Source organism: Chelon labrosus (assembly GCF_963514085.1).
Source record: "Chelon labrosus genome assembly, chromosome: 8".
Classification (NCBI taxonomy): domain Eukaryota; kingdom Metazoa; phylum Chordata; class Actinopteri; order Mugiliformes; family Mugilidae; genus Chelon; species Chelon labrosus.
Window position 1 is genome coordinate 21,880,461 of NC_140358.1, and position 25,225 is coordinate 21,905,685.

At 40.6% G+C, this 25,225-nt stretch overlaps 1 protein-coding gene across 1 annotated transcript in view; it reads right to left on the reverse strand.

Moving 5' to 3' along the window:
- The window catches only part of il1rapl2 (interleukin 1 receptor accessory protein-like 2), a 330,885-nt gene that overhangs the window by 53,713 nt on the left and 251,947 nt on the right, over positions 1-25,225 (reverse strand). Inside the window, exon 6 of the mRNA XM_084550062.1 lies at positions 11,300-11,374. Coding sequence (XP_084406188.1) covers positions 11,300-11,374 — 75 coding nt within the window. The remainder of the gene's footprint in view (positions 1-11,299; positions 11,375-25,225) is intronic.

The window sequence follows — 25,225 nt, forward strand, 5'->3', positions numbered from 1 at the left end:
TATAAACACAAGCTTAGTCAGTGCTCGACATGGGGCAACACTACAGTTGAGCAACAGTTGAGTTTCCTTGCTAAGATCTTCCCTGAATCACTGCCAGGGACTTAAACCTGTGACCTTACAGCCCACAACTCCACACCTGACTTACTGCTGTTATTTTTCCCTGTAGGAACACAGTCAAACAGGTGTTTTAGCCGACAATCCCGTCTCCATCAGACACACATCTCTCCCCCTCATCATCTTTTCTCTCTCTCTTTCTCTCTCTCTGTCTCTCTCTCTCTCTCTCTCGGCCCCTCCTTCTCCATCAAGGTTGCAAACAAAGGCTGATTACCATATTCATGAGTCCCCCAGATGACGAATGAAAGCGGGGGTAAAAGAAAGAACAAAATCCTTTTTTTTTTTTTTATCGTGCTTTCATCGCACATTGATCATCCTTTCACCTGCAATTATTTTCTCAATCCCTTTGATGCTCTTCCTCCTCCTCCACCACTTTCATTTTCCCTCTATTTTCTCTGGCCTGTCTGTCAACAGCCTGTTTATATCAAAGCACCAAGACAGATGTGTGTCAGCGTCTGTGTGTATATGCGCGCTCACACATTATGACACTGATGGAAAGGCTAAACACCTTGTACTATATTATGTAATCTGATATTTTCTGTCTTCTCTGTGTGTGTGTGTTGTGAATAAATGGAGAGATTGATGAAGACAGGAGCTAGGTGTATGTGTGCTGACAATGATAGAGAGGCAACTCATACTCCCATAATATAATAGCCTTACTGGCAGGTGTGTGTTTGTGTCTGTGTGACCTTGAGCAACCTTCCTTCCTTGCTACCTAGCTTCCTAGATATGTTTCTTCTTACTTCTTTGTTTCTGCTTTTTCTTTTCCCTATCAACCTATCTTCTTCCACTCCTTCTTTTCCTAACTGATCATTTGTTGAACCGGTCCTGTGAGCAGTAAACCTACAATATAACACTTTATGCACTGTATCTAAAATCCCAGGTCTTTCAAGCTTTGAATTTCTCCCAATTTTGAACCAAGTGTACCGTACATCCAGAGGCAGAGAAACATTTTTGAGTTATAGATGGTGTAAACAACATTCATGCATGCAGTATTTTCTCACTAAAGAAATGTAAGACTGATATGGTATTCCATTGACTTTCATTGTTCTTCTTCAATACACTTTCTTCGTTTTAATTTAGAGTTTATTTCTAATATCCTGAAATATCCCAATCAGCCACAACATTATAACCACTGACAGGAGAAGTACATAACATTGACCATCTTGTGTCAATTCAATGTTCTGCTGGGAAACTTTTGGAGCTGGCATTCGTGTGGATTTTACTTAGACATGTAGCACCCACCTAGACTAGACCAGGCACCCCCACCCCATAGCAATGACACTCCTTGATGGCAGCAGACATCCCCAGCAGGATGCAGCTTGACACAGGTACACACACACAAAAACAGTTTTGGAACAACTCAAAAAAAAAAACATGAAGAACAGCACAAGGTGTTGACCTGGCCTCCGAATTCACTAGATCCCAAACTGATCAAGTACCCGTATCCAACAGTTTTGGAGGCACAAGGGATTAGGGAGGTGGTCATAATGTTACGCCTGATCAGTGTATATTTTGTATATATCTTTTTGGCCTCCCCATTTTGACCCTTCTTATCTCTCTATTGGTTGCTCTTTTGTACCTTTCATGTTCACCCTTCCTTATTATTTCCTTCTGTCATTATTCTTTTTAGAGTCCTCCTTCCTGTTCTCAACATCCCTCTGTTTGCTCTGTTGATCTTTTACCTCCACATTCTCTTATAATTCATTTTATTCTTTGCCCATTGTCCTTTCTTTCTTTTTTCTTTCACTGTTGTTTTTTTTTTTTTGTACCCACATACTCTTTCTCCCTTAATCCATCTTTAATTCCATTTCTGTCTAAGCACTGGTTTTCAGGTTTTATTACAGTGATGTGTTTTTTATCACCCTTAACGGGGCAAGCAAAAACAAATGAATAAATCATGGTATGTTTCTGTAGAAGATAATTTGACACGTCGGAGCTACAGTGCTGTATTACTCTGTCCTGAATTACGTGGCTCAGAATGACTAACAGCTGCAAATGCAACCGGGGCCCTCTCTCGCGGACAGAAATCTGAAATATAGAGAGCCTCCTCGCGTTTCATCCCATACTCCTCTCACCTCGCGTTATCTCCCTGCAATAGTTTGAACGTGGAATAATGACATGATGCATCAACGTTTTAAAGCACGGGAACGAAAAGAGAGAATAAGCTGAACGAGAAAGACAAAGGGACAGTTAGAGATATAGAGGGTGGCGAGGGGAGGACAGGCGGAGGGTGGACAGGCAGATGGAAGGAAAGCGAGATAGAAGCAGACACCTTGCAGGGAAAGAGGTAGACAGACGTGGAGAGATAAATACGATGGGAGAAGAGAAAAAAAAGACAGACAGAGAAAGAGAGACAAGAACAGAGAAAAGAAAAAGACAGAAACCCCGCGTCCTTATCTCACCCTGCCTTTCACAGCCAACCTCACACTGGCATCTAATACTACTCTGTATGTGTGAACTGTTGAACGTATCAGAGAGCAGGACTGGTTTGTGTGGCTGTGTGGTCTCGACTCAGGCTGAAACTAATGAAAATATCCATTGTTGATAAATCAGTGTGGGAATCTCTTACCAGCGTGTCCTGTCAATGAGTGCAAATATCAAGAATACTTTTATTCTAAGTCAACTATTGGATTAGTTGATAAATCTTGTGTTTTCATGTGTGTATAGAAATGTGCTGGCTTTTTCCAAACATAAGCTGTAGGCGTTTTTTAACAACTCGTTTAGACTACTGCAATGCACTTTATGTTAGGCTTAGCCAGACGTCACTGTCTAGACTACAGCTGATTCAAAAACGCTGCTGCTCGACTTTTTTTAGGTACCAAAAAGCATGATCACATTACCACGATTTTAGTGGAAATTCATTGGCTCCCTGTCCGTTTCCGGATTGATTTCAAAATTATTTTATTTGTATTTAAATGTATTCATGGCATTCCTCCTCAGTGTCTGTCCGAACTGCTCCAGCCGTACACTCCCTCACGCTCTCTTAGGTCGGCAGATCAGTCATTGTTGGTTGTCCCAAAGACAAAGAGGAAGATGAGAGGTGACCGCGCCTTTGCAGTTGCTGGCCCCAAACTGTGGAGCAATTTGCCTTTGCACATTAGACAGGCCGACTGTCTTCCTCATTTTAAATCCTCTCTTAAAACACATTTTTCTCTTTGGCTTTTAACTCAGCGTGAGATGTTGGTTCTTATTGTTTACATGGTTTGATTGGTTTTATGATTTAAATCTTGTTTTTAATTTTTCTTTGTGTTTTTATATTCTCATGTCTGTGTACAGCACTTTGGCCAACCTTGTTGTTTTTAAAGTGCTTTATAAATAAAGATTGATTGATTGATTGATTAACATCAGTGAGGCTATTCAATCCATATAACGCCAAAAATATACAGAATGCACATACATGCATGACAGTGTACACTGGCCTGGAGTCATGAGGTGGCATATGACCACAATGTTATGTTGAGTGTTTTTGTTGCATATGCATTTTTTCTACACCTTTAGAAAAATAGCGCTGTCTCTTTAAGAAAGAGTGTAGTCTTGAGTTGTTGTTGAAGTTGTGCGTGGCTGTGGATGTGTGCCGCTGAACTGAAGACATGTTGCAAATATAAAGTAAAAATGAATAAAGATGAACGTTTGTCTTGCTGTTCGTTTTGGAGGTGCAACGGATAAATGTTTTAGACTAACATCTAAAACATTTTTTTTAATGGCACGTGATCTACCCGCACTACCGTCGCGATCTGCCGGTCGACCATCCAAAACCATCCATCTTGTGTGCATGCTAAGCTTCCAAGCCAGTTTTAGCTTTGAATCTTGAAATGAGAATTTACAAATTTGCAACAATGATAATAGACCATTATTGTTCCATGTAACTGACTTGTTATTCACCTTTCTTTATTATTATTTCATTTTTAGATCGATTTATAGATAGATATACTTTTGTTGTGTAGTCATTGTTCAGTTTAATTACGTTTAGGCATGTGGACACTTGGTAAGGTTTAGAAAAAGATGATGTTTTTGGGTTAAAATAGACCTTTGCCCAGTGTTTAACAAATGATATAAAGAAAACCCCACAGCTGACTTTTTGGCATCATTGCAGTCAGGGCAGCAGAATTGCACAGAAATTCTGGAAAAGGTCATTTCTTTCGTCCATTTTTGCTTATTTAGAAAAAAAACCCTTCCCATATTCCATCTTTCACACCTCCCCAACTGCGAGGCCAAAACGAACAACCTTGGCCTCTATGAATGAGAGGGACTTGGCAGAATGTCATGATCTTAGTGAATCTGTTCGAAAAATCTCAACTGTAAAGTTTGCTACATACTCTGCAAGAGGTGAGAAATTTGGCTTTGCTCCTAGGGCCGTGAAAATAGAATGATGTAATTTTGTTTTCTCGCAGCTTGTTCTCGACACATAATCTGGGCAGAACCTTTTGCTCGTGTGGTGTCTGACAACTATTCTGTGATTGGTGAGAAACTGGAAGTGGGCTTGGTTAATGCGGAAAAGCAGAAATGCTGAAGGCCACTGTGTGAGCTCCCAGATGCTAATATTCGCAAGTCTGATAAAACTAATGAAACAGAAAGTCTATTTTAGTTTTAGCAGTACTGGGTGGTATCTTTATTGTCCTATATTTAAACTGGTGGCATTTTACCAGATTCTGGAAAAGGTTTAGACTGTTCTTTAGACATTCACTATGCCAGGCCAGGAATTAGGTACATACTCAGGTATTGTACACACATTTTCCTGTAGCTAAGAGAGGAGGCAATGACAAGTAGATGGATTGATGGAAACAGGAATCAAACCACGGATAACTTTCTGGATGGAGGAAGAGACGGATAGACAGACGACAAGAACTTTTGACAGACAAGCAATTAGCTGGGCTCCAGTGACTTAAAATATGAGTGACATTTATGTCTGAGAGCACCGGTTAGACAAATCACTGGAAGGAGATGATGAACCCTAATAATTAGTTGAGCTCGTGAGGAACTGAAGGGACATTTTACATGATCAGTGGTTCTCATCTAAGTCCTATCACACTTTATCATGCTTCAGTTTATGTACACTTTCACCACTACATTCATCCTGTTTCACTTCCTTTAGTACATTCATCTCTTAGTACGTCTGTCAACCTGGTCATGATATATCTATGACCAACAAGACTGAACCAAGGGCAACTGGACTTGTATTTCCTCCCATTCTTCGTATGTTTCTGAACGTCATCAACGATGTAACCAAGAGTTTCATAGGAAACTTAATCTCAGTGGCCACAACTGCCCCTATGTGAAAGGAAACAACTCTTCATACCAGCAGATGTTAGTAGTCTCTATTAGCCATTTAAAAGAAGAAAACGGAGGAAATACTATTTTCAGGGAGGCTAGGAAGAACTACACACTGTTGTACGGTGTATACTACAGTATATTAGGTATAGCAGAGGTCTTCAACAGGGGGTCCGCAACCCCTAGGGAGTCCGTGGAGGTACTGCAGGGGGTGAACTCGTGAAAGTTTTGGTTGATCAGACTTTTTTTTTTATATTCCCCCCCGCAATTTTTTCCCCAAATTTAAATGTCTTTAAATACACATATACATAAGTAGGGGGTCAGCGCTCCATCTCTCCATCAGTTTGGGGGTCCTTGGCCTGGAAAACATTGAACACCCCTGAGGTATAGTATGTATAGTTTGTTGGTATAACGTGAGAGAGAAGAGAAAAAAAAACTATTAATGTATTAAAGTAAATACAGTATTCTAAGGGTACAGAGAATATTTACAGTCACTGTACCAAGCTTTTAATAACTAGATAACTCCTGTGCGAATCGGCCATGTCCGTAATTTGTAAAGTAAAAATTACGCTGCAAATTACCTATCCTATTTCTCGTAACACAGAGGTCCTGTGGTAACACTAATCAAGTGCAAATCCGCAACTCTGTGTGATTTGGGGGTGAGTTTTTACTTTTTCAAGACTTTAGTATGATTGTATGCTCTTTTCTGCCTTTTGTCACTTTTTGAAGGGTGTGCTGTAAATCAAGGTTTGGACAACTGTTAGGGTGCAAAGTCGAGATGTCGCTGACCCATTCACACATTTAGATGGATGGAATCTTTAAATGAAGCATCAGTGTGTTCATCTGCAAAGGTGGAGCTGATTTAAAGACTGCCAGGTCATTCGTAATTTCTTCCCCGGGATCAATAGCATCAAAAATATATTTTTTATTATCCATTAGAATTTGCAAAGTAACTAAAGGTGTCAAAAGTATAAAATGTCCTCTTGCATGCAGTGGAGTGAAGCGGAAAGTAGCAGACATAACTACGGATAGTAAATTTGAGTTGAGTTTGCTTATCTTGTGCAAATGCGCCACGTGAAACACAGGCGTAGGGGGGTAGTTTCTGATTGACATGACGAATAAGGCTTAAGTACAGTTTGGTGGGGGAGCAATCAAAGTTAAGTAAGCAAAGTTAAGTGGGAAATGAAAACAAATATTGCACAGAAACGACATGGTGAGTAAGAAAAATACCTACAAGTCCAGTTGCCCTCGTTTCAGCTTGTTTTTTTGGATATACTGTGACCTTGATGACTGAGAGCCTTCACACACAAAAATACCTAAACAGACATATTGTCCAGAGGGTGTCTGTGTCCTTTAGCTGTGGAGGGAACTCAGCAGCAGTCCTAACAAATGCTGGTGTTGAAGTGTTTGACCGCTGCAGGGACAAAGGTACCTACAGAAGAAGGTGTAGCAGCCTCTGGTTGAAGGAGAACCAGGAGCTTTCGATGTGCCCCCTTGAACTTGCTTTAGCTTAGCTTTATCTCATCACATCCATTTTTCTAACTGAGCCAAACAGCCAATCAGAGCGCTCTTTCCCACTGATGCGATCCTCTGCCACAACAACAGTGTGGGACAAAAACGGCTCTAAATGTGCTTATTAAGGTGGAATAGGCATTGCTGTTGTTAAACAGGACCACCAGCACAAAAACACAGTATTCCTCAGTTACAACAATACAACAAGTAATCTAATAAATGTGTCTGTCATTTAAATAATTTACATATTGTCAACTTAACTTTTAAAGTATATATTTACTCATGTTTCTGTCAAATGCAAATCGTGTATATTTTGTGTATTACATTTTATTGTATTTATTTAATTATTATTTCTATTTTTACACAGTGCCACTATTTTTATTTTATTTCTATTTTTACAGTGTCGCTATTTTATTTTATTTTTACATCACACCACTATTTTTATTTTATTTTATTTCTATTTTTACACAATGACACTACTTTATTTTATTTTTACACAATGTTGCTATTTTTATTTTATTTTATTTTTACATCATACCACTATTTTAATTTTAATTTATTTTATTTTTACATCATACCACTATTTTTATTTTATTTCTTTTTTTAACACAATGCCACTACTTTATTTTATTTTATTTTTACGCAATGTTGCTACTTTATTTTATTTTATTTTTACATCACACCACTATTTTTATTTTATTTTATTTCTATTTTTACACAATGCCTCTGTTTTATTTTATTTTATTTTATTTTTATTTTTATTTTTATTTTTATTTTTATTCTATTCTATTCTATTCTATTTTATTTATACACCACTATTTTTCTTCAACTAGCGGTCTTCAAGAGTGCAATTGAGCCACTGTGACCAAACAATTTCCCTTGTGGATGAATAAAGTCTAAGTCTTAAACTCTCTAAGCTGATCATATTTACTGACAGTACTGTGTGAACATTCTGACAGTCCAGGATTTTATGGTATTAATTCAGCAGTGTGAATGGCTCCTCAAGCACCATTTGCTTTTCTGGTTTTAGTTTAAAAAAAATGAATAAATACTTCTATCATAAATCAATCTTTAATTATGAGCTCCCTTTGTCTGCTTATTGCCTGTAGACCACATCAGTATAATAACAGAGAGCATAATGAATTGTGTTTATAACCCAGAGCATTATGGAATAATGAGCAAAGTGTGGGGGGGAGTGCGGGGAAGAATGCGCGGTGGCAGAGACGGAGAAATAAAAGAAATCTCTATGAAACAAATGAGGGACAAAGAGGACAAGAAAGAGAAAGTAACAAAGGGATGAAAAGGAGGAAAGAAATTAAAACAAGTGAGGAGAAAGGGTGGGGGGGGTGAAAGAAAAAAAAATAACAACATAACTGTGGTTGCTGATGTAAATCTCCCCCAGGTTAAAACAAGATGATAATTAAAAATGTACCGCAGGGTCACACTATGGCTGTGTGTGTGTGTGTGTGTGTGGGGAAGAGAGTGTGTATAGTTGGCGTGTCTTACTGTGTGGCCTTTTTTTTTTTTTCTTTAAGTGTGTGTGTAGGTGTGTGTGTGTGTGTGTGGCGGGGCTGTGAATGCAGTGCCCATTAAAAGGTGTCCCTGCTGCAATCAGTGTACAGAGGCCTGAGGGCCTATTTGTTACTACATCAATCTGGAGTTAATGGAAACACACAAGCCTCGCGCACACCTCCAAACGCATTTCTGCCTACAGTGCTAACATTGTCAGAGAGACCGCTGAACAGCAGGACGCGCAGATGCATGCACGCACTCGTGCACTAAAACGTACACTCGCACAGCTGACAGCGAAGAACACGACACACACTGTTTAGTACACAAGAAAATCCTAATGAGATCCTTGCAATGTTTAATTCTCGTCTCTTTATTCATCCAAGCCTCTTTACCTGAACAGCTTATGGCGTTTTCACTCACCCTCCTCCATAACTTCCTCTTGTCTTTGTAATAGAGCCGCTGGTGCCGAAACAACCTTTTTGAGACGTTTGGAAGTTGCCAATAAAAACAACTTTTACTCCAAATCCGAAAATCCTCCAGTGAAGATGAGTCAAAGGGAGAAGACTCAGTTTGAAAATGTCATGGTTCTGACTGTCGGCCAGGTTTCATCAGCAGATAAGGGTCCAGTGTGGGCTCTGCAAATGTTTTAGCGCAAACTAAATTGGGCCGAGAACATATCTGCACACAAGTCAGCGTTAATCGCTGGCTTGAGGAGATAACAGAACAAAAAAAAAAAAAAAAAGACGTTGCAGGACCGAAATGGATAGAGTGCTCACCGACAGAGAGCAGAAGGCCCGCAGAGTCCTCACAGATCTTTCAATTATTCAGCCCAAGACACTAAATCCCTGCCAGTTCGGCGACCGCTGTTCTGTGGCCACACCTGACCTCTGACTTTTCCACAGATGGAGGATGTGACCGTTCAGGGTTCAGTCAAGTATCTCTTTACCATCTTCACAGGAAACGGAGCAGCTGGTGAGGTGATCTGGGTGAAGTGGCCACAGTCAGGATCACCAGGTAGCACTGACTGACCCAAAACATGTTTTTATCAATAATAAAAAAGAATAATAAAGAAGAATTTAGTCTCCACAGTCTGTGAAAAATACACTATGGATTGCAACCCATATTACAAGGAATGAGGTTAATATCTGACAATGCCACAATTCATTATTTATGGCGAAAACATGCTGAACCAAGGCAACTGGACTTGTAGAGTGTCTTGAAGCGATTTCTCCACTCATCCAGGTAGTTCTGTACCCTTAACGTAGGGAGGTGGTGTCTCAAAACAACTCTGTCTTTACACATGGTCGATACAATTTTGAGGAGGTGCATAGCTGCCAAAAAAGCTCTGGCAATACTCTACAACCCAACTGTGGTTATGACTGGTGTCCATGGACATAACTACCTACCTTCTTCTCTGTTTATGAAGCCAGTATTGTGTCCAGCGCATTATTGGTTCTAAGCAAAAAAGAGATTTCTGAGCATGACAACATTCTAGGTACCTGGATTGTGTACTCTAAGAAGTAAAGTTTCACTGTCAATGCTCGTCGTCTTGACTAGCGGAAAGGGGAGGGTCCACCATACAGTGTTCAAACTTGCAAAACAGCAAACACCACACAGATGTAACCTTACACAAAGTGTCACAATATCACTAAGCACTGTTATGTCTTTTGGAGTAATTTAGCAAAGTCTCAAAGTTTCCTGTACTGCAAAATGTAGCAGCTACTGTTAGCTTGGCTGTTGAAATTAACACACTACAGAAATGTGCACACAGTGTGTCCACAGTGTACTACCTGCAAGCGTACTGATTAAGTAGTAAAAATGTGAAATCAAGGTGATGAACAGAGGTGTTAGGCACCGGCACACATGGTTGATGACCAGACCAGCTGGCATTTTCATCTTAACCGTGATCTTTGTGATCAGAAAACCTCCAATATTTGTGTAGTTCCACATTTAGGACTGTCGGTGTACAAAAACAATCAGCTGTAATCAATCATAATCATGTCTTACAGAAGTACGCCAGAGCTTTGTAGCCACTATGCACCTCCTAAAAATTAGCAATGATGTCTATAAAGGCCACAAGATATCGAAACTACACGTATCAGATGCCAGAAATAGTTGCAGGAGATAGTTGACAGTGAAGACAACATTACCTGAAAGAATTATTGAGCAAAGCACTTCTTTTCTCAGTGGCTCCTGCTCTTTATTAGAGCAACTGAACCAACGTAAATAAATTAACTGCATGAAATAATTTCATCTCACGGTGGACCTGCTCGTTGACACTTGTATCACAAAGCAAACAAAAAACCGCAGATCTATTTAAATCCTTCAAACAACGTGCAGTACATTTGAAGTGTTAATTAAAACCTACAATGCAGAGTTCTATGCAGGAGGTCTTTTAATGCCCAGCAAGAGTCCAGGTACTGAGAGCAGGTGTACGTTTGTACCCGGGAAATTTATATCAGCTTTATTTGGCCAAGTATGTGCACACACAAGGAATTAGTTTTCTGCATTTAACCCATTAGTGGTAAGCACACCACTAAGCTGCACCAGAGGAGCAGTTTAGGGGTTGGGTGCCTTGCTCAATGGCATCTCAGCCATGTGTATAAAGGCGATTCGAGCCAGTGACCCTACAGACCTAAATCCACTTTTTTAGCCACTACTCCACAGGTCTAGTAGAAGGTTAAGGAAGGTTGAGCTAAAGAGCCACTGATGTGTCGTGACAAGGAAAAGCTGAAGATGCATCCCAGTGGGACACGCTGCTCTGTGAAGAAACACCAGAGCAATGAGCACTTTGCACCAATGATGGATCCACCATTCCAGAAATGAGGACCTTAAGGATTACCACTTTAACCCACGGATAAAGAAATAGAGCCAAGGTGTTGTTCCTTACCAGGTGTGATTTCAATCACCGTGTCTTGTCTCTCTGGGGGGAAAAGGACCTTGGGAGGCTGAGTGGTCTGCAGAGCTGCAAGAAAAAAAGAGAGGGAGAGAGATACAAAGGAAAGGTCAATGAGCTTTGTCTGGTGGACATGCATCATCATATTATGGACTCCCAGACAAAAGGCAAAAAGACAACAGGGAAGGGAGAAAGTTTTCCATTTGTGCAAATTAATAGTAACCAGGCTGTTAGGACTGTAGGACTGGCCTGAGTAGAGAAATGAAAATGTCATGTCTTTTAAAAAAAGGACAAATATTGAGTTTCTGTGGGGGGAAAAAATAAAGGTTTTCATGGACACCTGAAAAACACAGCTGCAGTGTAGCTGCAGAGCTACCCGGCGCAATGTTTTGTTAGGAGAAGCCCAGAGGGAGAGCTGATCTTTGCCCCGCCAATTGATCACTGGCCCGCAGCATGACAAAGCCAAACATAAAGAGAGCGGACCTCATTGACTGTCACACCTGCTCGATGCTGCCCCGGCCAAAGAGGCAGCTCAGAGCACAACTTGTCTCACCTCATGATTTCCTCCCTGTCTCTGTGCAAACAAACCTGTTGACTGACCGCCTTTGTTCTCTGATGGCCGGCAACACTCTCTGCGCTCACCCGGAGCACCTTTCAATTTCACCTCGCTGGACTCTGAAAACCAATGCTCTCTGCTGTCCAACACCGTTTCCCTCGCTACGACCAAGTGTCTAACAAGTATTTCAGTATTTTTCCATTCCTCTCTGAAGGCAGCCCTACACCATATGGAATATATGAGTCGGAGATTGAGAAGTTGATTTCTGGAATCGTCTGATCAACATATTCTCGTATGAAACAAGACGAGGAGCCAGAATGTGTAAATGACAGGTATTTCCGGTACATAAAGTACAGCATCTGTTCCTTCCTGATCAGAAAGTGACACTGCGAAAGAGAATATATGATGTGAAGATGTGCTTTAAGGTAAGCATCGCACAAACAAACTACACTCACCGTAGCCAAACTATAAGTGTAGACCTAGAAAAGGAAGTCTGTTCACAATGAAATCTCAAAAACAATTGGGCGAGATTGCCATAAAATATTCTCAAATGGCAAAAAGTATTGTATTAAGATTTGTGCTTTACAGGTAGTATTCACACTCAGACTGACAGAAAGCTATTTTGCAAGGTGCCACTGGGAACAATTAGAGGTTTAGTCGTTTGCCCAAGGACACTCTGACATGCGGGCAGCAGGAGGCGGGATCCAACTAAGCTCGAATATGATAAAGATAAAAGTACGCTACTCGAATATCTGTTCTGGCTCCCCTCATTAAACATAAGAAACCAGACAGCTGTGTTGTATGGGGTGTATTCTGTTGTCAAATGCTCGCTGTTGAGATGTGCTTAAGCAACAACATAAAGGTTGGAGCCATTAAATGTGAAAATGCAGGCTTTAGTCATAGGGAGGTGCAGCGCTCCGTGTTCTGACAAAGATGAGTCACTGTCCCCCAATGTTTGCCGTTCAAATGTGGGTTCGCTGGTAATCACACTTTCTGTATCCATCAGACTCTAACAACCGGAGCAATGGCAACGAAGCTGAGTGGAGTCCTCTCGAATCCGGTTTAATAACGCTGACTTTTAGCGAAACTTTACTCTCCCATTTTGAGTCGATGCTCTTTCTGTGACTTTTTCCAAAGTGACAAGAAGACTCTTCATGGAATAATTTATCATTGTCTTTTCTTTTCTCCTTTCTTTTCTTTCCCACTTCAGCTTCAGCCTCCCCCCCCAACAGCCCCTTCAATCCTTCTATCATTCCATCCCTCTATCTGTTTCTCTGACAAGACTGATCGTTTCATTTGCATTCTGAGCGTTCTGCTGCGCCCTTTTAAGATTAATGAGACAACCCTTCACCTAGACCTACTCCTCTCCTCCTCCTCCTCCTCCTCTGTCCTCTTTCCTCCCCCTTTATGTCTTCCTTCCCTCCCCTACCTGCGTAGTCACTATTTCCTCACCACTTTGCTCCACGTTACAGAAATAAATCGCAGCGGTTTTGCAGATTCTTTTCCTGATTTCTACCATTCACCGCGAGAATGCGTATCCAGGCTTTTCATGCAGTGACGGAAACATATTGCGGAGCGAGCGCCGCTTTTGCAGGGTTTACTCGGGTGTATTCACCTGGTCTTTTGGTGACTCATTGTGAACTTGGCTGCGTCAAAGTGAGAAGGAGACACAGTAGGAGTTGTGGCATAGTGATTAAGTAGTGGTGCAGTGCGTCTCTGCTCCATACATATACACCTGGAAGATAATCCTCAAAAGTCTGCAATACCTTTGTGTTGATGCGAGCTACGTTGTCCTTACTGACACAACATTAAAACTATACACAGCCTTATATTCTACCATAGCGAAATTGTTGAATACTTCCTCCTCCTGTTTTGTAGTCAGACACAGCCCTGCTGGATGTTAAATGACCAAGAATCTGTCACAAGAAGGAATATGTAAGTGTTTGGGGCCTGTCTTAATGTGAATAAAAATCTAAATATCAAAAGGTGCGCAGCAAATAGACGATAATAATGGGGTTGCTGTTTCCTTAAAGCGCTCGGCTTCACAGTCACAAAAGCAAGAGTTTTAAGACCTCAGAACTTTTCATAATAGTCGCCCGCTTTGGAAATTACAGGATGCTGTCGATGTCGAAAGTGTGGGTCTATGCCTACACGTCTGGGCGGAAGGTGCAATCGGTCAGAGGTAGAGGATGACTGTCGACAGAGTCGCAGGAAGCAGTGATTCACAATTTCAGCAGCCAGAACTCTTCTTAGTGCATCTGGTTTCCTGTTTCTCACTTGTCTGAGGGGCCATGAATACTACACAAAGCTTCCGTTTGATTCAGACAAAAGTTGTGCACACGACAAGACGGAGATTTTGCAGTCCATTGTGAAGTTGATTGTGTGATGTTTGAATTGATGCTCAAACTGATTAGTGCAAAGATAGGAAGAAAGACGGAAAAGGCCAGAAACGTAAAGCACTTGTCTCAAGAGTCGAATGCACATTAAATGCACCAACATGATGAGCTGTTAATTCCAAAATATTGATCAATGTAACTTCCAATTTCCTCTCTTGCCGTTTGGTCTGTTTGTTATTCTGAAGGCCGCTCTAGAAGTCATCCACAGCGAATGACGTTGTTTAACCATCTATTGGGCTTTAGCTTATGATTACAGCATTTTTCCTTGAATCTTTTGTCTGTGAAACGGCCGAAAAATGACTTATGTCTTCATTGTTCAGTCTTTGTCAGTCTGACAGTCCAAACCCAAAGATATTCAGTTAAAAAACTAATTAAATCCTCACATCTGAGAAGAAGCCAGCACCAGAGAAGCTTTTGTGTGATAAATGATTGATTAACAAATACTTTCTGATTCGTATTCTGTTGGCTGACTAACTAATTACTCACCTAAATGTCAAAATTATTACAGGAATGTTCCATAACAAATTATAACAACGATAATTACTGTTTATAGCACTTCAGACAGCTTTATGCTTCAGTGTCAGTCATAGTCAGGCAAGGGTACGTCAGAGCCTATATGAGTGCCCTATGCTGTCCCAAGCTTTTATATCTATATTCTGGTTATTGGACATGGTTTGTAATTGTGCTGCTAAAACATTAGCTGGCAGCTTGTCAGCTGCGTTGAGTTTGAATTATCCTGAGTACTGCAAACAACGGTGACTAGAACTGAGCTGCTCATGTAAGAGGTGGAGTTAATAGATGTTGAATCACAGTAACATTTACATAAAAGCAATGCAACGCAGGAGAGATGTGGGAGTAGACAGGTGTGTAGGAGGCTAAAGAAGGGTGAATTTTCTGTGCTTGTCCGGTCACTGAGAGATGTAGAGAAGGCAGTGCATTTGGGACTAGTGATGGTTGTTGAGGGCTGCATTGCCATGATGCGTAGTTCCATTTCTGCGGAGGTGCACATGACGCTATGGTATAGGTTACAGTGTAGGGTGCAGAGGACCACATTATGACCATTATGACCACCTTCCTAATATTGTGTAGGTCTCCCTTGTGCCTCCAGATCAGTTGTGACTCATCAGAGAATGGACATGGGCCTTCTGAGGGTGTCCTGTGGTGTCTGACAACAGAATGTTGATAGTGGGGGGCCTTTGGGTCCTATGGGTTGAGGGGAGGGGCCTCTGTGGATCATCCCACAGATACTTGATCAGTTTGGGATCTAGTGAATTTGGAGGCCAGGTCAACACCTTCTGCTGTTCTTCATGTTTTTTGAGTTGTTCCTATGGCGTTTTTATGTGTGTGCCTGTGTCAGGCTGCATCCTGCTGGGGATGGCTGCTGCCATCAAGTAATGTCATTGCTATGGGGTGGGGGTGCCTGGTCTGGTCTAGGTGGGGGCTGCATGTCTAAGTAACATCCACATGAATGCCAGATCAGTGTAGATCCAATGCAGAAGCATAAGTCTAGCTTTTGTCTAACAGTTGTGGAGCATACAGTCTGCAGAAGTTACAGACTTGCCGTCTTGGACTTCCAGAACGCGTCCCACAACAGCAATGAGCTTCTTCATCTTGAACTTACTTCTAAACCATCCTGGATAAAGGGGCACCCTTATAGCTCTTCAAGCAGACAGTACTGACTTGCAGTTTTCAATTACCCAAAACATAAACACCACAAAAGTTGTTAACTTCCTAAATAACCACCAATCAAGACTTACATTACATGTGCAAATAACAAGAGCCGTCAAACTCATCTCATCTATTGATCATTCTCACACGGTAACGTAAATATTCAGTAAACTAACAAGAAAAGTTTATTACAAAGACTCACAATGAGCCGTTTCAGACCTTCTTCATCTTCACTCTTGGTTTAAAATAATATTTGACCTTTTCCAGCTATGCAGTTCTCCATATACAGGAGATTAGGTCAAGGAGAGCACTACCCACAGACGTTAGACAGAGTAGTCAAAGTTTATTTTAGTTCTTATTTCCTGACATAATTTCAGAGAATGTAAATCTGGCATTTTGTGAACCACGGGGTAGCCCTGAGTGTGTGCGCATGCATGTCATCAGATATGAAGGTATGCGAGTGGCAGAAAGTCTGGGTCATATGAAAGTCATTTGATTAAATTCTTTTTGATTTGAGAGGACTTTGACTCCCGGAGTGTGTCAGCTCATCAGGTGAAAGCAAACATTGGAAATCTAAAGACAGCCATTGTCCGTGGCACTGGAAGCTTTTCTGTTAGAACAGAACGAGAGATTTATTAACATTTAAAACAATATTCACAATTACACTGCCATTTTCCCAGCATGATATTAATTATTCCTGCTGTCTGGCCTATAATGTCTTCTACTTACGGATCACTTCATTTTGACCCTGTGCTGCTTTCTGCTTCATCTGACCTTCGACACGCCGCACATTTCATTTTTGGGAGGGTTTGCTAATCTCATCGGAGGGACGTTTTGTGAAAGTATTAATTCATTAGGGCTGTTTTAGAGAGCCGTGCACTCATGCAGAGGAAGACGTGGAAACGGTGGGTCTGTATATTTTTACTGTCACAGTTGATTAGTATGCTTGAGAGAGAAAAACTGTGGGGTCAAACCTGGTTCAGGTTTAAAAAACAACAACCCAAAAATACTGAAAAATCACGACTTGTGATTGAAGGGCTCCCCATGGAGCATTCTTCTATTCACTCAGAGCAATGTTTACATTCAGACCTTCTCACTACTCTCCAGAATTTTGCATTAATTATTAATTATTACCACCCGCTAGCTTGCTCGATTCTTCTTCTTCTTCTTCTTCTGCTAGTCAGTGGAATACGATCAAACACAGACAGGACTGTGTTGGCCAAGACAGATGCTACAGACTGTATAAAAATGGATGCTCTGTGAGGTCACACATAGGTTTCCTAAAGAGCAGAAGCTCAGTGTGGGTGGCTCTGGCTGCTGCCATCTTGGTATTTACTCTATCTATCTATCTATCTATCTATCTATCTATCTATCTATCTATCTATCTATCTATCTATCTATCTATCTATCATTCAGATGAAGGGATTGTGATTGAAGAAATCAGCCCAACTTCTTCTGGTTTGACCACAAGCTCGTGATGGCTCATTGAGATTTCTGAGCCATGTTAAATTCAATCCTGGTATTTTATTTTTTTTATTTTTTTAATGAATTGGTATTTTCTAAAATAAAGCCCATTAAAAACACCGTTATTCCATTGAATTGTGTTGTTCACCTCAGCCAGCTAGTGCTGCTGCACAGTTTTTCTTAATGACGACCAGGCTCTCCGCTGCATTTCAACCCTTATTAGAGTGAAAATTACAGCAAATGTGATAAATTATTTGGTCACACAGCTGATTAACTCTGTTGTGACAGCCCGGTTGGCCAAATTTGCTACACCACTTAGCTTAACATTTCCGTTATTTCTCCTTTCTATGTTTTTTTTTTTTTTTCCTAGTAGAATATACTGCACATATTGTGCACAAATTTCAGGATGCAACTTCTCTTTTTGGCGAGGGCTCATCGACATTAACAACTGTAGCTGGTGTTTGGTCACATCAGCTGTCACTAGGAAACTCACATTTTCATGACAGGCAATTACAAAAGTTAGCTTTTGTTGGGGTTTTGTCACTCTTTTGTCTGTACTCTGGCAACTTGTGAAAAGAGAGGGGATGTGTTATTAGTAAAAGTAATTGGAGTCATTATCAGAGACACCCAACATTAAAGGACTTTGGTTTGGGACAGGGCCCCTAAAAATGAGATCACAGTCTCCCTAGTGGCTAAAGTTAGCGACCTACCTTGGTCTCTTTCTTGGAGCTTTGTTACCGGCCTTATAGAGTCAGTTATTTTAGAGTTGTCTTACTGTTAAACTACATTTTAGTATGTCATGAATAAACTTTACATTAGTTTTATGACAAGGAGTACATTGAGAGGCAAGCACAACATACTTAACCAGGTCACATATTTATCACAAGTTTCAGGTTTACATCATCTGATGAGACCTGAGTCAACTCAGGGTGCTTTGACATCTATATTTTGTTCCGATTCAGAGTAATTGATCCAATGTCATTACAATGTCGCATTCGACCTTGGTTCAGTTCATGGTCACATGGCAATCGAGACAAACCAATCGAGATGAAGTTGTGGCACAACCTCAACAATATGTTCCTGCAAACAGTTTTGTGATTTCTCGTAATTTTGTAGAAAATTGGAACTCGAACCAGGAAATATTCACAATGAGAATGGAGCATAAGCAGTGAGTGCAGATTTGTGTGGTTCATTTACCAGTGTTCTGTATATGAACAACATGCTAAGTTGGATCAAGCGTCTACGAGTTGAAAACAACGTTTAGATGGATGGAAGTGAGATGGTGCACTGCTGTTGCCAGACACCTTTACTGGGTGTGCAGCAGTAAGCGCTCTTCCAAAGAGGCATCAGCTAAACTGCCTGGTTATACAATCATAAGTTAGTCGCATTGGTCTGTGGGTAATATGTGTTCACGCTGCAAACGAACAGCTCTGGAGAGTGACTGCACTCGGTCAGAGACCACCCTCTGTAACCAGCTTGGTTCATTATTTTTCGGAACGAGTGCTGTGCAATCATTCCTGGTTTAACTTTGGTGTGAAAGCACCCTCAGTTGGCTAAATAAATGCTTCAAGATGTAATTAAAGGCTCCAAAGTACGAAGAATAAGATACTATTAGGCATGTAGTCAAATCAAACTGAGGCTATTGCACGTGCAAATATCGTTTATCACTCTGTGGAAGAGGATCATTTTTGCAACTTTAGCATAGCATAGCATAGCATAGCATAGCATAGCATAGCATAGCATAGAATAGCATATAATGTATATTATTATATTATATTATATTATATTATATGCAGTCTCATTTGACAAATTGATAAGATATGTACAGCTACAGTACACACTGTCTGTAAATAACTACAGAAATATAAAGTGAAATAGTCATATCCTAAAAATAACAAGCAGAAGTTCAACAACCTCCAAATTGTACTGAAGTATTTAAGTAAGCAGATATTTGTGTCAGCCTTCCTACTTTCTAAAAGCAGCTGTGAAAAATGTGTACATTTTCTGCTGTTCAGTGTGCATAATCAGATACTACTATACTATATCCTGTACATCAAATTGATTTGACCTTTCGGGGGAAATATAAAATGTCTGAGCAGAGAAGCGGGAGGCATTTATGTTTAGTGCCGGTACATTTGGACTTGTATGTCATGGCCTATTCACAGCAAGACTGATTTACTACTGGTAAAAAAAAAAAAATCCAGTGTAATTTAATTTAAAAAAAAAAAAAATGTGTGAGTTGGTCACTGTGATGGAGGCACCCTGGGTGAAATGTTGAGACAAAGCAGAGAGCAAGATGCTTTTTGCTTTTATTTTGAGGAATTAAAACTGAGTGAAGCTAAGACAATAAACAGACTGGAAACAATAGTCTGAAGCAGTCAACAAATCAATAAGTCACCATCCTTAATCTCCTTTTATGCATGTTCATGTTGTATTCCTCTCACTCTCCATCTTTTCATCACTTTATCTAATTTTTCTTTGTAAAGTTTCCTCACTCTTTATGAAATGTAACATCTTCTTTACAACTGCACATTTGTGAATTTTTCTTGTCCTCTAAATGTTTTGGACTTAACACTTTCAGATAGAGAGAGAGAGTGTCCGTGTGTCCGTATGCTTTGCACATTCAGAGTTAGGAAGTGAATGTTCCCACTGATATGCAAATCTTCATGTGTGGGTGTGTGAACACGTGTGTGTGTGTGTGTGTGTGTGCATTTGCCTGCATTTCCACATGCTTTTCTTTGCATTTCTTTATCTGTGACTGTGCCTGTGATTACACATGTGTCATTCATGCATATTCATTTCTGAGTTGTGAATCAGCTGTTTTTTCCTTTTATGACTGAGATGCATTTACGTCAGTAATGTTCATGAGTTTGTTTCACACACTAAGAGTTTAGTTGCGGCCTTTTATTTTGTGTTGCTAAGACTAGTGGCAACAAGACGACGGAGAACATGCATTTAAAGGTTTTTAAATCTTGATAATCATCTAAATTCACAAATTTCGGATTGCTGGAGTAATTTGCAAAGTTGCTCATGTGAAGACTAAAAAAATCCTGCCCTTGTTTAATGTAGCACTGTATGCATTACATTAGCAGTTCAGTATCTTCAGGGGTGACGTGTGGCTACTATGGGGAAAACTGCAGTTTTCCAAAATTTCTTAGCACCAACCTGGATTTTAAAGTTGTTTTCACAGTTGTACCTAAAACAACTAGGGATTGATTCACTGATTAAGTGTAGGATAATTAAAACTGGATAATCTGGCCTGAAGTCAAAGGACGAGTATGTAGCTTTTATTGCTCGCTATCCGTAAACACCACATTCAAATTTGGTACCTTGTTTGCACCTCAACAAAGAAGAAGGCGCAGCAGTGGTGAATGAAGAGGGGGATACCTTAGGGATACCTTTAGTGGTTTTTTGACTGAGCCATAGATGCTATTTGGGTTTATTACTACTTTTACTCAGGTGAGCAAGCATCCATATTTTCTTTACCTTTAATTTCAAGAGAAACCAGTAACAAAGCACCAATAATACTTTTTATTTTATTGTATTTAATGTATACTCTCCCAACATTAAACTACTTTACTTAGGGTCACAGAAGTAACTGGGTGTGGTTTGATCCTACATGGTCCAACATTTACTCAATACTGAGATATTTTATCAAATCACATTTGCCGAATAACACTAGCAACAGACAGGACTTTGGTATGTGAACTCTGGCCTCCAGTTTGGCAGTTGTGGGCTTTGGATGCCCAGCAGCCACCCCGACCTCCTCACCTGCTGACTCTGGAGCGGTTCATTAATGTTGTGCAGTCCAGAGTGTAACAGGAACACAAGTTATAGAGGAGCCTGCTTTCTATGAGACAGATAACTATTTGACCAGTCATGTTTATAAGTTCATGCCCCTCCCCTCAACCCATAGGACCCAAAGGCCCCCACTAACAACAGTCTGTTACCAGACACCACAGGACTCCCTCAGAAGGCCCATGTCCATTCTCTGATGAGTCACAACTGTTTTGGAGACACAACGAAGACCTACACAATATTAGGAAGGTGGTCATAATGTTATGCCTGATAGGAGTATATACTGCATGTTGTACCGTTTTAAATAATCCACTTCTTTAAATGCCATCCCAAAGACAAGCTTTCTTGTCAATTAAGATTTACAAATAAAATGTGAAGGGTGAGTCATCAACATGAAAGGGGGGAAAAAAAGCCTCGCTAAAACAGAAAGCTGAATCACAGCACAGATTATGTAAGTCCAGGCTTATGGAAATGTCAATACGATGATTTGGTGTTGTTTGAATCACACATCGGACAATTTCTGATGCAAGAACCACTTTCTGAAGAGAGCCGGAGGCCGAGGGAGGAACACACTGTGTACAACGAGTGTGTGTGTGAGATCGATGGGCTTTAATGTGACCCTGGTGCAAGTGCTGAGGTGGGGAATGCATATGCATTGTAGAGTCTTATCACAGATACCATCTGCTCAGGAGCAGTTCCACACTGAAGGGACACCCTGATGGAGGAAACAAGCGTTCTCCCTTAACTCTGCACATTGAGCAGAATGATTAGAGGCATAAATTAGAAATGAAGGGCTCCTCTGGAGGGAGGAGACGGGGTTGCAGAGGAAAAATACAGACGCTTGATGAGCTTGAATGTGACAGGTACAGAAAGTGAACTGGCAGCCTAGGATGTGCAGAGGATGGAATTCCATGTTACACTGTAATTTAAACAAAACACAGCCAGGTTCTGCACTTGGTTTGGTTAATTCAAGGCTCAGTTTTCGACAGTTTTGCAATGATTTAAGATTTATCCGTTGATTTCCCCTCCCAACAATCAGACTAGGAATGTGGACCAGACCTTACTTAGGCCTGTCTGGTTGTAGACCAATCAGGGCTGCCACTATTAACATCAAACATGAGTCTTTGGGTAAAGGTAAGGTTATTAAAGCGTATTAAAACTGACAGTTAAAGTCCAACCTTTCCAGGTGCGGCTGAAGAACACCCATTAACCATGTCTTCCCAACCATTTTCTCAACTACACATGTTTAGCCCCCACCTTCTTTTGATTTTGTGTTTGTACCACAGTCCTCATTTTGTCTACAGTCACTTCCACGTGTGATCATATGAGGTGGTACATTCAATGCTGCCTGATCTGGCACAACAATCGAAACAATATCCTGCAGTGTGTGTTGCCTTTACAAAAACAAGGATATGGATCAAATGATCTTGATCTGAGAGAATCCTTATGTGAGCTTGTATGTCTTAGTACGGTCTTCTGACAGTTAAGCCCAAATCTTTAAGCCACTGCCACTTTCGTTGTCTTTGTTAGAAAAGTTTAAAACTTAAATTCTTCCTGGGAAATATTCATCTTCCTTTTTCATTGACACATTGTCACCATGAAACCGCGTGTCAATGAGAAATATTATAAAATAAACTTATTTCAAAATCTAATTTTATCAGACAGAAATGTCACTAATGCAATACCTGCAATCTCGGCCTGGTGATGAGTCTCAGCAGAAAGGAAAATGCTCTTTGGGGTATAACAATGAAAAATCCAATTGGCTGTGACCCATGAGGTCTCTCTATATGTCGCCAGCTGAAATAGCCCCGCAGCCAGTTGTAAAATGATAAAAAGAAAGCTATGAGAGCAGGAAAAACAATATGAACAATAAAGAAAGAGACCCAGAGTCTAAAAACACAGGACTGGGAAAGATAAAGAGCAACGTATGAATGCAGTCTGGACCGGCTACATCCTTGAGAAGCGCAGCTCTACCACTATGTCCACCACCGACTCAGTGTGTGTGTGTGAAAGAAAGAAAGAAAGAAAGAGTATGGTTAGTGATTCTAATTAGTTGATTCAAATCAGGGAAGGGACTCTTACCTAACTGCCGCTGGTCCCACCGACAGCATGGATGGGAACACACACTATTTCCAGCATAGGGGCTGGAGGGGCCTCAACCACCCATTGAGATTTAGCTAATTATCTTTCTGCTATCTGTAGGCTAAAGGTCTCTCTCTCTTTCTCTCTCTCTCTCTCTCTCTATAAAGAGAAAAAGAGAGAAGTAACATTTAGTACACCTCTTTTCTTTATCGCTATTACTTGTGCTTTGTTTTACCACTACATTATGAATTATGAATTCATTACAACACACGACATCATCTACCAAAGGGCTATGACATGGAAATCCAGAAAGAAATCTAAAAATAAGCCAGATTACGCAGAGTTTATCCAAATCTCAGCAATTGTCCTGGTAAATGGTCTATTATCAGCGGCGCCAGCCAAATGAGAGCTTCACAAAACCTACCTCGGAAAGTAAGCATGCTAAATAATCAACTAATAAACATTTGAAGTGTGCATATTAGTCGCAATTTGCTCGTTAAGGAATAAAAATGTAGGGTTAACTCTAGGATCCTCTTGATCCCACCTCTGTAAACAATTGTATACATAGAGAGCATGCAGAATACCGCTCAAGCAGAAGGCAAAAACAAAGAGCATTAAATCGCAAGATGGCATGGTAGGCTAAACTGCAGAGGGCAACAACTTTTTATGAGCACCGTTATTTTTTGCACTGCTGCAATTGCTGAAATTAAAGTAAATTATAGTTGAAGCACTGACCAGTTTGTCAGTGCTTGCTGAGAAATCAGGCAGTTTCAGCTGAGCTATTTGGGCAGAGTGGTTGTAGTTGAAAGAGTCTTCTGTAGTTGGGGTCAAATCTTGTGCAACGTGGTGCCTCAAGCTACAAAACAACATGGCTAGAACGGAAGCAGAAGCCTCCGTTTCTAGCCTGTCACAGCAAGACTCAATCGGTATCTGAATAAGAAACCATTTGGATTTCATCATGGGGCGTGTTTTAACCAATACAGAAAAGAAAGACCTCTGCACGCAACCAATCAGAGCCATTTTGTTGTAACAGTGTCAACTCACAGACTGTATAAAGACGGACGACAGAACAGCTCCTCAAAAGTGAAGCCAAAGCAAGTAGAGCTCCCCCTGGTGACTGTCTGCAGTATAGGTCATAAGCTCCACCCCCTTTGTGTTAGCAGACAGTCTGGTACACCGCGAAAGCCAAAGTGTTCCCATTCTGCTGATTTAAATGAAGCCGGCGGCTCCATACTCTCCATTACTTTTCTTCTTCGTTTGTTTTTCTTCCTCTGCTGGCAGCTTTTGGGCTCATTACCACCACCTGGATTGAAATGAGGACTCGACATTTTCTTATTTTTTTAATAGCCTACTCACTCAGATGTATTTGCTGTATGACTGCATGCACCGAAACGTGACGCCCGTACCGTGAGACCGCGGGATGAATACAAATACCGTTACACCCCTAATCATCACTGTTAAGAAGTCACAAGTAATAAGTAATAAGTAATTGGAATTTGATCTAATGTGGCATTTTCTACCTAGTGTCTCAAGAACCCACGATATTAGGTTTTCTGCAGTCTCTAAATTGATTATGATGTACAATTAAAAAAGTACAAAGTACAGCTGAGTTAAATATATAGAACATTTTCTGATCAAACTAACTTGTTGTGCTGCCATTAGCTTTGGAGTGAAGCTGAAGATCATCTACTGTAGTAGCTGTACTAATGTTGCCCAGTCTTCACGGCCTGAACGCATCATTCTCCAACCTGCCTATGACGCCTCTTATATTCGATCATTATAGCAGCTAAGTCACCTGTGATAGAACAACTTGCTGTCACCAACAGCTTTATTTACATTCTTTATCAAACTCGAATGTAACATGCATCCGCTATATCTTGTATTTCCACCATGATTAGATTCTACATGCCCACTTTAGTCAGATGTATATGAATACGTATCTTTGACAGATGTATG